The sequence below is a fragment of the Nothoprocta perdicaria genome, unplaced genomic scaffold (genome assembly GCF_003342845.1).
Source record: "Nothoprocta perdicaria isolate Ctin4 unplaced genomic scaffold, notPer1 scaffold_33, whole genome shotgun sequence".
Lineage (NCBI taxonomy): Eukaryota > Metazoa > Chordata > Aves > Tinamiformes > Tinamidae > Nothoprocta > Nothoprocta perdicaria.
Window position 1 is genome coordinate 3,173,746 of NW_020455566.1, and position 15,114 is coordinate 3,188,859.

A 15,114-nucleotide genomic window follows, 5' to 3' on the forward strand; every position below is an offset into this window, starting at 1 on the left:
AATCAGAGCTGGACAGAGCAGGTCCTTGACTTACCTGCTGCTCCAAGATGGATTTCTCAATGTCTACCAGCTCCCTGCTCGGGGCAGCAGCAGTCTTGCCTTGCACACTCTGCCTCAAGCCAGAGGCCCAGCCCAGCAGTTCCTTCACCTTGTCCACATGTTCCTGCTTCTCTTCCTCCACTGCTTTCTGTAAACAGAGGAGGGAGGGAGATACCTGTGTCAGATGGGGCCAGAATTTCCAAAGGCTGCTGGGCGCAGGACCTGAAACATGCTCGAAATGTCACACCCAAAAAGCGGGAGGGCAGGTGTTAATGGTGGAGCTTCTTTGGGACACACTGGGAAATGAATGTGGACATTTTGAATAGAGTTTCATTCTGCCTAAGGCTCATACCTCCTCTTCCTCCAAGCGCCGGAGCGCATCACTGATGTACTTCACGTGCTGCGTTGTCAGTGTGACCAGAGCCGTATATTGAGTCCGCAGATCCATGAACTGTGAGAGGAAAGAGAGGCAAACATAGTGCATCACCTCAAACCAGCCATCCCGGAGCTACATATTTCACAGTATAGGACACGGCTACATCATCTCTCACTTGGAAAGCTCCCCAGGCACCTGGCAGAGCCTGCAGAGCATCAATGAGAGGCAGCGAGGAGGAGGGTGGTGGCCACACACGGCATGCTGCACGACACTGGAGCGGAAGGGAACTCCGGTCATGGACACCGGGGCGGGTGCTCAACTCTTACAGAAAAGGGCCACTGGGGTCTTTCATATCCACACGGAGCAGACAGGACCTCAGTCTCTAAAGGTCTCATCTCCAAGACGCACACTCAGGAAATGCTGCGTGGCGCTCTGTGTATTTACCTGGGGAGGCTGATGGGCCGAGCCGACCCCGCTAGGATTGACCCAGGGATTCCCAGGAATCCAGGTATTTCCTACCTGGTGCTCAGAGCACTAAGCCATCCTCTCTGGCTATTGGAAAAAACAGCGAGGGTGGAAACTTTATATAAAAGCATTTAGCAGAAAGGAGCTCATTTCACAGAGCAGCCGCTCATCGCTTAGCTCAGAGAGAAGGATCCCCTCAAATTCCTTCCCTACAAGGGCGGGGGGCAAAGGCCTCCTACCTCCTGCGTGATGACATCCGAGGAGGAAGGCATGCGCCGGCGTTTCATGGGAGACTTCTGCTGTGATTCAACAAACGCCCTGTATGTCATGAGCTGCAACTCATAGTCCTGCAAACGAAGCCAAGGTAGGTTGTTATTTCATTAATGTTGCTGCTCTTGGCTCTCCAGCTCAGGCTGGTTCTCTGCATGCAGGGCCAGGAAAGCTAAGTGAATACGGGATAGGAGCCGCCCTGGGGCTGTTTATGCCTGGCCAGGGTTACCCTGGGGTGAGGAAGTGGACCCTACCTTGACAGCAGCCGAGTACTGCTGAGAGAATTTCTGACACTGGTCCAGTTTGGCTTGATTTTTCTCAATTTCCGCAGCCAAAGCCTTCAACAAAATTCAAAACAAAAACAGTCATCAGGATGGCTGCCATGGGTCCAGTGGGCTGAAATATCCATTCCCCAAGTTATAGCTTCAAATGCAATCCACCCTTCGCAGCCCAACGGGCTCACAGGAGTTCCTGCAGCACCACAAGTACCTGAGCAGCTGCTGATGGCTGCAGATTTGGGCTGCTACTCTCCTTGGCTGCCAACAGCAGGCAAGTGGCTGGGTACAACCCTGCTCTTCCCCAAGGCACTGCAGGCCTTAAAGCATTGATGTGTTCAAGCTCACGGAGATCTTAGCGTAAGAAAAGAGGCGACGTGTTTGCTGCAGTGGTGGCCTGGATGTCCCAAGGTCCTGACTTACCGTTTGCTTGCTCAGCTGCTCTGACAGCACCTTGCTGTCTTCTGCTTGCCCTGGYTGCATAAGTTCCTGCTGGATGGTGATCTCCTCAATCCACTGCATCAGGGTGCTGCGGCACTTGCGGTAGTCACCGAGCACTTCCTGGATGTTTTCCAGCTCCGTACAGCTGAAAGAACCATGATAAATAAAAGGAGAGTCAGCCATAAGCTATCAGAATATGGTAACCATCAGTGGGTAGCACATCTGGAAAAACATCACTGCTGACAAGCCTTAAGTAAAGCGTGGAAGCAAATCTGTGGAAGGAGGAAGGGAATATCTCACCGGTTCTCAATCTGCACGGAGATTCTCTGCCAGCGATATCGGAGCTGGTTCACCTTCTCCTGATAGCGCTCGAGGTCAATGTTGCGCTCCTGTCTCAGGCGCTGCTGCAGCTTCTCTGTCACCACCTCAGCCTTTCCTAAGTCGTCTTCCAAGGAGGAGAACATGTGGCTCTTGTCCTTCACTTCACCCAGCCATTGCTTCAACAAACAGCAAAGGACACAGTTTAGCTATGGAAGCAGCATGCACAGCTTCACCTTAAGGCTGTAATTAAAGCCAGAGATTCCCTCCCTCCTACAACTTAAAAACCTCAAAGGAGACTTTACTCCCTTTTTTCCTAACCTGCAAAGAACTGCATAATAATAATCTTAGGAGATGCAAAGTGAAATGGATCTGTGTTCCCAGCTGAGAGCAAAACAGTTTGGCCCATTCCCTGTCCCAGAACACAGAACACAAAGCTGCTGAGACGCTCATATGTATTTGTGCCATATATAGCTGCCCAACAAAAGAAAGTACAAGGCCCCAGAGAAAGTTAAGGAGGTGCCAAGTACAAAGGCAGCTCCTTTATCATGCCCAAAGCAATAAGGGGTTAGAGCAGGACCACCAAACCTCCTGGCAGGGAGCTAGGGCAAGAAAAACAGAATACAATGCAAGTTCAGGAGAAAAGGGGAGCTCCCTATTTCACCAGCCTAAAACTCAGCTGTTTTCTCCGCTGCATTCTTAGGAAAGCGAAAAGTGCCAACCTGTAATGTCGATCTGTGAGACTGAAGAGTCATCAGGTCAGCTGGGACTGCCTCCTCCTGGCTCAGCTTAACTTCATAGTCTTTGACTAGAGACTCTGCTCCTTGGGTATTGCGAATAATAGCATCAAGCGTCTTTAACCTGGCAAATCACAGACAGACAGCACAATGACTTCAGTGCTGGGGAGAGATGCTCTTCTCTTGACTGTCAAACTGTTTGCCCCAAATGCTACAGATGGATGAATCCCAGTTACAATCCTGTCCAAGCTGTTCTGTTTGAGCACCAGAAAAATAAGAAGTCTTAACAGAATCGGGATGTTTGGGGAAGCGCATGCAAATGCAAAATCCTCTAGCAAAGACTGAAGGGATAAAAGGAACCACATACAGACTCAGGCTGGAAATCCTAGAAAAACCTCTCCTCTTAGCATAAAGACACTTTGGTGCCTAAAACCCTCTGCCCTCACCCTTGCTGCCTCAATATTGCCACCTGTAAAGTGGAAGCTGTTTTTTAACAAAGCATTCTGTAAAGAAGAAGTAGCTGCACACACGCCACGAGACAGACACAGGAAGATATTTAGGACTCACTTCTCCTGGTAGATGGCAGAGCGTGCATCTATCTGGTCCACCGTACTGAACAGCAAATCAAGCTCCGAGCGCAAATGTGGGGTGCTGGGCCCCGCTGGTGCTTTCTTGAAGAAATGGTAGCATCTCTCAGAAATGCTCTGCACATTACCTTTCAGCTGATGGAGACCATCCTGCATGTGCTATAGGGGAAAGAGAGAGGACATCACAGGAGCGTCCCAGCAGAGGCACCCAAAGCCCTGCGCTGTCACACATCCACTGTCCACGTCCTGCATTCTCTTTTGCCAGAGAGGAACAGGAGGCACAATTTACCCTAGAGAAGTCACTTTAGGCACATGCAAAAACCCAGCAGCCACCACCTTCCTCCCCTACTAGGAGGACTCCTCTTCCTCACAGCTAGAACTGACCTCATACTTTGAAATGCGGATAGTGCTTTCCAGGAGAACGTCACCATCTGGCCAGGCGCTGCCTGGAGACTGGATTAGCTCCAACAGACTCTTCTCCCACTCCTCCAGGCCCAGAYGGATGTTCTTGACCTCGGAGAGATAGGTCCTGGCAACAGTCTCGTCCTTGTCCTCTGTTGAGCCACAGACAAACCAAACGTGGACCCGGGGCCCCAGCGAGTGCCCGCCGCAGCGGGGAGCCCCAGCAGCCTCGGCGCCGGGCGCAGCCCCCCACTAACAGCGACACACCCGGAGGCCTCTGCTCAACGGGAAACAAGTTAATCACATCACCCTTTCTGCATGCAATTAGCAGCAACCCAGCCACACAACACCCCGTGTGACAGAGCCTCCTGCCTTACACACGGCTGTGTCACACACGGCTCTGAGCAGTGGGACAGCGCTGGCCATGTACGGCTCGTTAAGAAGCTAAACCCAGGAGAAATGCCTTGCGCAGAACGCACTTGACTGATGACTAACGCATCTCTGGCTGTGTGAGGCTATGAGGGCTCAGCAGTTAACCTGGAGCACCAAAGGCAAGTCCTCTCTATGGGTGCACTGCTAGACAAAGACTGACTACTTGTAGGGATGGAGGAGGAAGGAAAGCAGCTGCTCACATTATCGATTAGTTGGCTCAAAAAGAAGAGAAAATGAAGCCATCGCACAGACTCTATTTTTTCTTAGTCTCTGCTGTTCCTGGTTAATCCATCAAGCCTTTGAAGCTCACCTTTCTCAAGAGATTCAAGCAGCTGCTGCATGTATTCTTTGGAAGACTCGACTTCCTCTTCCAAACTCAGCTGGTCGGACACGCAGAACATCTGGGAGTCGCGGCAGTCCTGCTGGAAGTCCTCGTGGTGCGCCTGGAGGCTCTTCATGACACGCTGACAATCCTCTTCACTCAAGGATCTCAGCTGCAAGTGAAAAAGCAGCACATTTCACAGCTTGCAATGACTTCCTATACACAATCTGAAGCTGCTCTCCCCACGCTTAATGTCCTCCATTTGCCAAGTGGATATTGGCTCTCCAGAGGCAAAAAGGCAGTTCCTTCCCCGTTAGCCTCATGCCTCTCTCCAGCCTTGCTCCCTCCCCAGTGAAATGCTACATTAAGTCCACACTCTCTAATGGTTATAACAGCTCAGCAGCAAACTGCTGTTACTCAGTATATTAGAAAAAAGATGCAACATTTTTGGTTATTCCACTGCTCAGAGTCCATTTTCCTGGCCTTGCTGCCTCTGCTCTTTCCCTTTCCCTTTGTCCTCTTGCCACCACAGTCACAGCTATGAGGCAGGCAGAGAGGTTCACGTGGTACCTTCTCCACGGTGAAGCCTTGCACCAGGGTGAGGTCCTTCCGCAGGTAGTTCCAGGAGATGACACTCTTCATGTTCACATGGAGTTGGTGCCAGACACCAATCACCTTCTGATACAGCTCCTCAACCCTGCCAGAGAAAAGAGCAGATCCATCAGCTATGGGATTTTATCTTCTGGAAGCCACTGCAAGAGTCACTCTGAGGGTTTGCAGTAATACAACCACCAGGGAGTAACATGGAGTAATACAACCATAGAGTAACAAGAGTAGAGGAGAAAATGGAGTGAGAGAGAGCAGCGAGTTACCTGTTAGCCGTCTCGATGGCCTCTTTGTTTGGAGCAGGGATGAGGAAGCACACAGAGGGCACCATGGCCTCGTTGCCCGTGGGGCTGATCACTTTCCACTTGGTCCTCTGCGAGTTGTCTTCCAGCACGCACTCGTCGTTCACGCAGATGGTGATCTGCAAGGCACCAACAACGCGGCCCCATCAGAAAGCAGCAGCAGCTCCACGTGCTCCCGCCTGGGCTGCCAGCTTCCCTGGGGCCAACCTGGCTTCCACACCAGCTTTCTGTCCAAAAACAACCCCCAAAAACCAACAACAAAACCAAGGGGTGCTGCCAAGCAGCACAGCACACTCATGTCTATGGAGAGGACGAGGAAGTTGAGGTTGGCTACCACCCAGGAGGTTACTTGGCTGAAGATGATGAACTCCATCCTCTTTGGGGAAAAGCCCCTTAGCTCCTACCCAGCATAAAGCTGAGACCCAGAAACTATTCCAGGAAAAACAGCCACGCAACTTCCCTACTCATCTCTTCCCCCTCCATTCCTGCTTTTTGTTGACAGCTACCACAGAACTCATCCAAAACGCTCCCAGGTGCCTTACTCGTCCAGTGCCTTTCAAAGTCACGCCAACACCTTGCCAGCCTCCTCACCTCAATCTGACTATAATTGCAAACCGCTTTGATGGGGATTGTGCTCTTCAGAACGTGGTCTGGGTTCCTCGGTTTGAGCTGCACGATGGTTTTGGACTGTCCCGTCAGGCTGGCGACAGAGCTCTTGGCCTGAATAAGCTGCTCCTTCTCATCCTGGCAGAAAGAAGAGCAAAACCCGGGTTGCTCGAGGGGAGAAGAGGCATCTTCGCCATCCCCCCCCGCCACGAGGTGAGTCTTCAGGAGCTATGTTGGGACCTCAACGGCTGAACAAACATGTTAGGAGGATCCCAATGGAAAGAAGGGGTCAGGAAGGAAGGCAAGAAGGGAGAASAGACTTTGAGCCAGGGCTAGGACCCTCCACCTATGGTTGCCATGGCCCTGCCAAGCTGCATGCACAACACCATCTCTTTTGCTGCTGGGACATGAAACGATTGTCTTGGAAAAGGAAAGGAGGAGAACACGGCATACACTGAAATTAAACAGTAGGTTTAAGTGGCAAAAAGCAGGATAAGTCCTGGCCAAAAGCCAGTGTTTTTTAGTTGCCTGGAGGAGAGGCCACAGAAGCATGCTCCTCTTCCTAAAGCAGAGGATGAAGGCGTGTTAAAACCCATGTTTGGAAGCGGGGGACGATGAGTCAAGCGGATAAAATATCCCAGGAGAAGCAGCTAGTGGTGGTGTGATGGCACAGGTCCCTGGGCTTGGCTAGCAATGAAACGCTGCATTATCAAGTCCCACAAGGGCCTGCCGGGTCCGGTGATGGGAGGACCCGGGGGATGGCTCTGCAAAGCTTCTTTGGAACAATCTCCAGCCTCGGGATGGGGACATGTGCGGATCACAGCACCGGCAGCTCACGGGACTAGTCACAGCTCAGCCCCTTTGCATTGCAGAAGCTTTACAAGGACCCCAGGAGAATGTTCTCCATCATGCTTGGAACCCTCAGATCACAAAGGGTTGGATAATGTGCTAAGAACGGAGGGGTATAAATTATTTACTTGTTATTTTCCTGACAATCTGTCATCTCCATAAGAGTTAAATCTACTTGCTATAGCTGTCAATTAAGGTTTTTTTTTGAACAGTCAAAAAAGAAAAGAATAAAGAAAAAATAAAGAAAAGAATAAAAGAATAAATGATTAAATAAACTACCTGTGCCTGTCCCACGGAGCATGATTGAAAGAAACACAACTTTAACTCATTAGGAAAGAGAGAGTGAGACAGCTTAGATCAGGGCAGCTGCCCCAGCCGTGGGCACTCTCCTACTGGCAAGCCTGCACCTTCCCCGTCCCAGCTCTCACGCGCCAGGTTTGTGGCGCCTCTCGTGAACACTGACTATTGGCACCCCGATTTCCACACATGCAGGCTGGAAATCCCTGGAGTCTATTAAGAACAGAGAGGAAGCAGCTCCTGACTTCATAGCCTTGGATTTAACCTCCGGGGGCTTTCACCAGAGGCTTGGTGGTCAAACCACAACACAAACCCTTTGCTACCCCTGGTTTCAAGCACTATCTGCAGCTTTGCTCTTGGTTTTTAGTTTTGTCAGGCCTATTCAGACCATGAGATTAGGGACGTGTGTCTGTGTGGCTGCATTCGAGGACTGGAGCTGCCTCGGTCCCGGCCACCGCGTGTTGGCAGCCCCAGATATCTCACCCTCCTGCCCAGACACGGTATGACAGAAGGACAGACTTGGTCTGGACAGACGTCCTCTCCAGCCCAGCGTGCTCTTAGCAAACACCAGGCAGAGGGCAGAAACAAAACACCCATGTCACCTGGGCACCCCTGGCACCTCAGGCAGCTACAGCCAGGAGCAATTCAACAGATACTGCTGGGGAAGAACCAGCCCGGGGGGTTCTGTTCAATTAAAAGAAGCCTCTAGCCCTAGCAGTCTTGCCCAGGCAGTATATGCTGCTTGCTCTTTACCAAGACAACAGAGAGAGGTTGTGGCAGGTGCCACTAAGCACAAACGCTGCAGACACTGATGATCCGCTGCGACTTCCCAAATCCAGCTATTTCAGGCAACGCACACGGCAGCACAACGGAGGCTGAGGCAGCAAGATGAACATGGCCTGTCATCCACGGAAGGCAAGAGGCCCCCTGAGCAACAGTGCTGGATCGGAGCAAGTATTCACCGTGCTGCCCGCAGGGAGATGGGCATTTTGGAAAACCCACCATGGAGTCCTGCAGCAGGTCCTCCAGTTGACTGAGGCTCATGTTGTGGTCACACGTATACTTCCGTTTGATGGAGTCCTGCAGGCTCCGCAGGTAGGCTTCCGACTCCCGGGCATCGCTGAAGAACTGCAAAGACCAAAAAGCGTCCCAGAAACCGGCAGCACTCAACCGAGCGAGCGGCAGACAGCGCTGCAAGAGGCAGTACCTGGAAATAGGCGGTGTTCTCCTTCACGTGCTGCTCCACACACAGGCACAGCTGCTTGATCCACTGCCACTGCGTCTGCACGGCAGCGCTGTAGGCCTGGAAACAGAGAGCGCGGGCATGAGCGAGGTGCCTCCGGCCGCGCATAGGGTCACGGGCAGGACGCAGCTGCCCGGGAGGATGCACATAAAAGGGCAGGAACTGGCCACAGCAAGCAGTGTTTGGACACAAGAAGTGAAGTGACACACAGCAGGCCCCGAATCCGCACATGCCAGAGGCTGCTGCAGGCACAGATTTGCACAGACGCCTGCCGCTAAATCAAACAGCGGGGAGAAAAGTGTCCTAACAGCTCTTCGTTACATCCCTGTTTTGTCTCTAACAGCATTGGAGGCTTCAATCGCTCCAAGTGACCAGAGCCTTTCCCTGCAGAAAAATGCTCCTGGCTCTGTGTATGCCAATCTGTGCTGCCCTTATCTTGGAGAGCATGTTATTTATATAACATCTCATTGCATTCTCCCCAAGACAGAATAAAACAGCTCTTGGCACTGCATTAACACTCTCCTTCCCCCATGAAACACTTCATCAGCTCTAAAAGCTCACAAGAGCACCGTGGTGTCGGGCAGGGTGGTGAGTTTCCAGGTTGCATTTTGAAGATCTGCTGCCACCCAATTCACGGGGCTCCACTCACCTCTACGGTTTGCTTGGCTGGGTGATTCTGCAGGGACAGCATCTCTGCTGTATCTTGCAGGGACCAGAAGACGCCCCGCTTCTCTTCCAGCTCCATTGTCATCTCCTGAGTAAGGGACACAAGCAAAGTCAAAAGCTGGGCTATCAAAAGGGGTCTGCATTCAACTCATGAAAGAGGTTTGGTAGCACGGAAGGGAACATCAAACGTCTGGGGTTTCCTGCAAGTTTGTCAGGAGATGAAGGTGTCCTGCAGCAGTTTGAAGGCTGCAGCAGCATGATGAGGAGTGCATCCATCCCACTACCCTGCCCACTGTGCAATGACCCATTGATTGCTCACCGAGAAATAGATCTTCTTAGCTGCAATGTTTGGGTTTTTGTCACTCCAGTCATATGCCAGTTCCTCTTCCTCCCTCTCATTCAACCAAATCAGTTCAGCAGTGGCTTGAGACACAAATCCATGCAAGCTCTGGAGATGTTTGAGGCGGAAGCTCGACGTTTCCTAAACAAAATTAGGCAATATGAGTCCTATTCCCTGGCTCTGATGATCACTAGTTTCTCCTCCCACCTCCCCAGGCACGGAGCAGGACCAGAACAGCAGGGATGGACCATGCACTCCCCTGGCAGTGGTACAAAGGGGTTACCAGCACAAAACCCACTCACCAAGAGCTTGCAGTACTGTGTCTTCAGCTTGCCTAGCGTCTCAGCGTAGCTAGTGCGGAAATTCCGAGATATTTTACCCTGCAGGATGAAAACATTCTGGTTACTCAACACAAAACAGCATCCTCCGGGACGCCAGCTCTAAATCCTTCTCCCCAGCTCTCCGTGAGCAAATAAGCAGAGAGGATGGCTCAGGGCAGCAGCCTCTTGCACCAAACCAGCATCGATTTGCAAGCTCTGTCCTTAAAAAAATGCCTGACCCTAAGTCCCCTTCGCCCGTAAGAGCTGCCACCTCCTGAGCTCTCATCTTCCCAGTGCCACCAAACCTTTCCACCTGGGCTGTGTCACGCAGTGACTTCATGTCACCTCATGTCATGTACCTCATACATCTGGGCCTCCTTCACGCTGGAGGCCAGCTCCTCCACGCTGCTGTGCACGTGTCGCTGGGTCTCCATATGCGACTCCACACTCGGCAGGTCGTTCCCCCATTCTGCACGGTCCAGTCTCACCTGGAACAGGCAGAAAGGTCCAAATCAGCACCCTCTGCCCACAGGGGCACATCTTCAAAGGACGTGAGGGCAGAGAAACCTCCTGGGGTGCTGCAGAGGGAACAAGAACCAAGCCAGCTGGGGCAGAGAGTCCTCAACAAGTTCAAAACACTGGATGATTTTAGAGGCAGCCTGGACAGGCCTCACACCCAGAAAAAAAAACAAGGACTTCATTGGATCAGTACAGCTTTGCATGTGGCTTTGAAAGCAGCTTCCAATATCCAGCAAATGGCAGGACCACAAGAAAAAAAAATCAACTCAATACAAAACATCAACGTTTTAGAGAAACTCCAACCCACCAGAATAACTGCCTTTCAGACACAGAGATAAGGGTTGAAATAAAATAAAATAAAATAAAATAAAATAAAATAAAATAAAATAAAATAAAAACACACAAATCATTTACAGTTTTACCCTTTGGTATGATCTGGGGAGGGAGTAAGCCAGGACTCACCTGCATTTCTTCCACCCAGGCCAGCAGCTCGTACACGAACCGGAGGCTGCCCTCATCCTCAGAGGAGGAGATGGCCACGAGCTCTGTCCTGGTCATGGGCTTACGGAACCAGGAGCCGGACGAGGTGTGCAGCCCTTTGCTCAGCGCCTCTCTCTTCACATGTATGATGCTCTGCATGGAGATGGGCATGTGCCCCAGGGCAGGGAAGTTGCCTTTCCTGTAGAGGTTAGTGCACTCGAGGCGCAGTGCCTGCAGCTCCTCTTGCAGACGGGTGATCCTGGAGGAGCAAACCAGGCACGTGTGAAAAGCTGCTGCGGAGCAGCCCGGATTGCTCCTCTCCAGCTGCTGGCTGTCTCATCATGGCCCTGCTCACCTGATCACGAGCTCCTCCAGTTGGTAGTAATTCTCATCCCGAAGGATCTGCACATCCACCTGGAGCTGGCGGATGAGCACCTCACACTCCTGCAGGTACATGACCACGTCGGATTCCTTCTGCACCGGCTGCCCAGACTGCAGATGAGCAGTGTCCTGCAACAAGACACAAGGGAATGAAAACTGGGTCTCCTTGGTGCCATCTATGTGAGCAAAGAGATTGAGATGGTTCCCCAACACTGCTTTTAAGGCCAGAAGGACCCTCAAACTTCACTAAGATCAATATGGGGGGAGGAAATATCACCCGGCCACTCACAGCTTGCAGCAAGTTCTTCGCAAAAGTGAGTTTTTCTTCACAGTTCAGAGCACCGTTATGGATTTTGTTAGCAATATGTAGCAGTAGTTCCAGCCTGCAGTGACAGAGGGAATGGGAATGAGGGAAAGGCTCTGAGCTACCCCAGCAGCCACGGGAGCCGGGGAGGTCCCAGCAGGGAGCTTTGCCCACTCCAAGCAGAGCACCAACCTTTCCACCTCCGGCCGCAGGAGCTTCTCACGCTCCAGCATCTCTATGATCAGCTTGCCCCACTCCTCCTCTACATCATTGGGGTGGTAGCCCTGGGGCAACTTGATGCGGCCAAATTCAATCCATACCTGGGACAAAAAAAAACAAAAGGCACCATTTAGAACCTTGTTCTCGAGTTGGCAAAGAAAGTGGGGCAATGAGGCAAKAGCACTGCCTCTGCAGCATGGTATGTGCAAGATCACTTCCCCTGAGGGCTATTTCCATTTCTACACTCCAAAACAAATCTAAACTGAATATGTTTAAGTCTTGCTAAAAGACTAACACTCCCAGCTACACGCCTCTGCGCAGCTGAGATGATACTTACCTCTAAGAGTTTGTAGACCTCCTCTATCTTTCCCTTCTCCTGCTCCTTCAATGGGATTTCAGTTTCCTTGAAGTGTATATACTCATTATAAAGAGCCTGGGATGAGAAAGACTGCATGAGACACTGGCCTGGGGATGATGCCACGTGGCTGTTGGAGCAGAGCATCGGGCACCCTCCGGAGGGCCCTTGCTTCAGGACCCACCTTGAGCTCCACAGGGTTCTTGGAGAAGGATTTATCCGACATCAGTATCGTGTGCTGTCTGATCCACGACATGAGAGACTCCACGTGGCTCTGATATTCCACCCACTTGGAATCCACTTCCTGCGGGCGAGAGAGACCTCGTAAAGCGCCGCCAACGGGGAGGACTCCACAGGGACAGGGACAGCCCAGCCCTAACACGTCCCCAGGCACAGCAAGAGGGGACCTGCTGCAGCGCAGTCACGGCTGTGCTCACCACGAAACACAGCGGCTGCAGCACGGACTGGCAGCCTGCTGCATCGCTCGGATGCTGTCTCGTGGGTTCAGGGTGGAAAAGCAAGGAGTTTTCTTGCAAGAAAGCTGCTCTACACAAGCCAGCCTGACTTTGGGAAGGAGCTGCCTGCAGCTTGCTGAGCGCTCGGAGCTCGGGGCACAATCTAACCAGCCCCGCTGGTTGTGGGGAGCACTGTGGGGGGTTTAAAAGGGCACACACGCTAACGGGGAAGCTCCTTCCTTGCCTCAAGCCCGTTCCCCTCAGCAGTCGCGTGCCACGGCTTACATGGAAACCTCCAAACCCTCTCCCTGAGAGATACAGGAGCAGATGCCACCCAAGCCCCAGTTCCAGGTGGTTGCGGTTCAGCCTCCCAGACAGGTCAGGTGCAAAAAAGCAGCCACACTTACAATAACACTGATGCCTTCTCCTCCCTCAGGGACCTTGGGAAAGGCATCGTAGATGGAAGACACGTAAGTTATCACAGACTTCTCATCTGGAGATGGCACATCCACATCTGGAAGAGGCCAAGAAAGGCACAGTAAGGGGAGGTCAAACCCCCGCAGCGGGAGCTGGGTTTGCCAGCTCCATCTGCAAAATCCCACCTTCTGCATCCAGCAGCCGAGTGACACCGAGCCGCTCCGCGATCTCAAACGCCTGCTCCAGGTTCTCTCGGTTGCTCTGTATTTGTACTCTGTCCATGTCCACCAGGTCTGGCCTGCAAGACACACGCCACAGTCCTGATCCTTGGAGGATGGGACAGGCCTCTTTTCAGTGGTGGCCAGTAACAGGACTAGAGGAAACGACCTCAAACTGAAGCACCAAAAGTTCCACAGGAACTTAAGGAAAAATTTCTTAACAGTGAGGGTGCCAGAGCCCTGGAACAGGCTGCCCAGAGAGGTTGTGAAGTTTCCTTCTTTGGAGATCTTTAAAACCCATTTGGGTGCAGCCCTGTGCCACATGCTCTAAGCGACCCTGCGTGTGCAGGGGGTTGGACTAGATGACCTGTGGAGGTCCCTTCCAACCTTAAGCAGTCCAGGATTTTATGATTCCGACATGGCAGCTGCCAAACAGCACGAGGTGGAGGAAGAGCAGGCAGGGACGGGCGCCGCTGGCCCCCCTGGCTGCCCCGCACCTCGCTCCGAGGCCCCGGTCCAGCCGTCCCAGGGGAGGCTTGGAGAGCGCCTTGGATGAAGCGTCAAGCGCAGGAAACAGCAGCACGTGAAGCACGGCGCCATTCCCATGCTCCGATTTTAATGCTTTTCCCTTTTGCTTCCCTAATTAAAGACCACTTGTCTTATGACCTGCTGCTTTTCCGAGCAACTACCCGGCAGGAGCAGCTCCCCACAATCTCCCCTGCGCCCGCGTGTCCAAGCACTCCAGACTAGCACCAGATCCGGCGGTGGGAAGGGATCCCGGGAAGTCTCCCAGCCCATCCTCCCGCCCAGGCGACGCTCTCCCCTGCTCACCTGTATCTGTGGATAATCGCATTGAACATTTTGCCGTCGCTCCAGCACGAGGAGAAGTTGGTGCACTTCACTTCAATGTACCCTGCTGCCACCTTCTGGGTCCACAGCAGGAGCTTCTCCTTGGCCGACATATCTCCCAGCTCTCCACTGATGTAGATGTCGGAGATCTGTGAGGGTGCAGCAGAGCCAGGGGGTGATTTGGGGGAAGGAAGGGAGCCTCCGGGAGCATCCCACCTCTATAAAAACGCGCTATGATGTGTGCCAGGAGGGAGGGAGAAGCCCCTGCGGTATCCAGGGCTCCTGGGTGCATCTGGGAGCTTCCCATTAGGCCTCTGAGACAGGGATCAGCGACCAAAGAGGGCACCTAGGGGCGACCTGTGAGTGCCAACAGGAACCTTCTCATGGCCACGTGCAGCAGGAGACCCAGCGGGCTGGGCTGGACCCCCGGGCCCACCGGAGGTGCTGATCAGGGGTCTCCCTTGGCCACTGCCATCAAGCAGAGCTTTTGGGGGGACGGGAAGGGTGGCAAGAGGTGGCCACGTCCCCCCTGGGCCTCGCTGCGCCCGGCGGCGCGGGCACCGAGGTGCTGGTGACCCACTTCCCAACAAAAACCACCAAGAGTGGCCGATTCCTGCAGCTGAACGCCCAGGACGGGCTGCGAATCCCGGGCTGGCATGTGACGAAACGCACGTGTCCCCGCACGCCGGGGTACTCCCGATCGCCACAGCCGTGTCCTCCGGCCTCCGCTCCCTGCCCGCTCCCCTGTTATTCCCATGAGCTCCCTGGCAGCTCCCTTGTTATTCCCATGAGCTCCCCTTCATGCCAGGGGGCACACAGGAGGGAGGGCCAGGGCGTGCGCAGGAGGCCGGTGCTCAGCACAGCTCCGCACCGCCGCCACCGCTCCTGCTGGCCTCCCGGCGCTTCATTCCTCGGGAGACACGGGCTCCAGGAGCCCTCGGTTGCATCCCGGCTTCATTCCTCGGGAGACACGAGCTCCAGGAGCCCTTGGCCGCATCCCAGCTTCATTCCTCGGGAGAGAGGG

The 15,114-nt window shown here is 53.2% G+C and overlaps 1 protein-coding gene across 1 annotated transcript in view; it reads right to left on the reverse strand.

Moving 5' to 3' along the window:
- The window catches only part of MACF1 (microtubule-actin crosslinking factor 1), a 116,495-nt gene that overhangs the window by 71,187 nt on the left and 30,194 nt on the right, over positions 1 to 15,114 (reverse strand). The window contains exons 6-33 of the mRNA XM_026043375.1: positions 14,073 to 14,239; positions 13,209 to 13,321; positions 13,014 to 13,120; positions 12,336 to 12,455; positions 12,134 to 12,229; positions 11,770 to 11,897; positions 11,563 to 11,656; positions 11,248 to 11,402; positions 10,875 to 11,151; positions 10,253 to 10,381; positions 9,876 to 9,953; positions 9,553 to 9,714; positions 9,217 to 9,321; positions 8,532 to 8,627; positions 8,327 to 8,452; positions 6,164 to 6,316; positions 5,537 to 5,691; positions 5,235 to 5,361; positions 4,653 to 4,836; positions 3,893 to 4,062; positions 3,489 to 3,667; positions 2,907 to 3,045; positions 2,167 to 2,363; positions 1,849 to 2,011; positions 1,405 to 1,488; positions 1,120 to 1,227; positions 392 to 490; positions 35 to 187 (exon numbers count right to left, since the gene is read on the reverse strand). Of these exons, the coding sequence (XP_025899160.1) occupies positions 35 to 187; positions 392 to 490; positions 1,120 to 1,227; positions 1,405 to 1,488; positions 1,849 to 2,011; positions 2,167 to 2,363; positions 2,907 to 3,045; positions 3,489 to 3,667; positions 3,893 to 4,062; positions 4,653 to 4,836; positions 5,235 to 5,361; positions 5,537 to 5,691; positions 6,164 to 6,316; positions 8,327 to 8,452; positions 8,532 to 8,627; positions 9,217 to 9,321; positions 9,553 to 9,714; positions 9,876 to 9,953; positions 10,253 to 10,381; positions 10,875 to 11,151; positions 11,248 to 11,402; positions 11,563 to 11,656; positions 11,770 to 11,897; positions 12,134 to 12,229; positions 12,336 to 12,455; positions 13,014 to 13,120; positions 13,209 to 13,321; positions 14,073 to 14,239 (3,864 nt within the window). The remainder of the gene's footprint in view (positions 1 to 34; positions 188 to 391; positions 491 to 1,119; positions 1,228 to 1,404; positions 1,489 to 1,848; positions 2,012 to 2,166; positions 2,364 to 2,906; positions 3,046 to 3,488; positions 3,668 to 3,892; positions 4,063 to 4,652; positions 4,837 to 5,234; positions 5,362 to 5,536; positions 5,692 to 6,163; positions 6,317 to 8,326; positions 8,453 to 8,531; positions 8,628 to 9,216; positions 9,322 to 9,552; positions 9,715 to 9,875; positions 9,954 to 10,252; positions 10,382 to 10,874; positions 11,152 to 11,247; positions 11,403 to 11,562; positions 11,657 to 11,769; positions 11,898 to 12,133; positions 12,230 to 12,335; positions 12,456 to 13,013; positions 13,121 to 13,208; positions 13,322 to 14,072; positions 14,240 to 15,114) is intronic.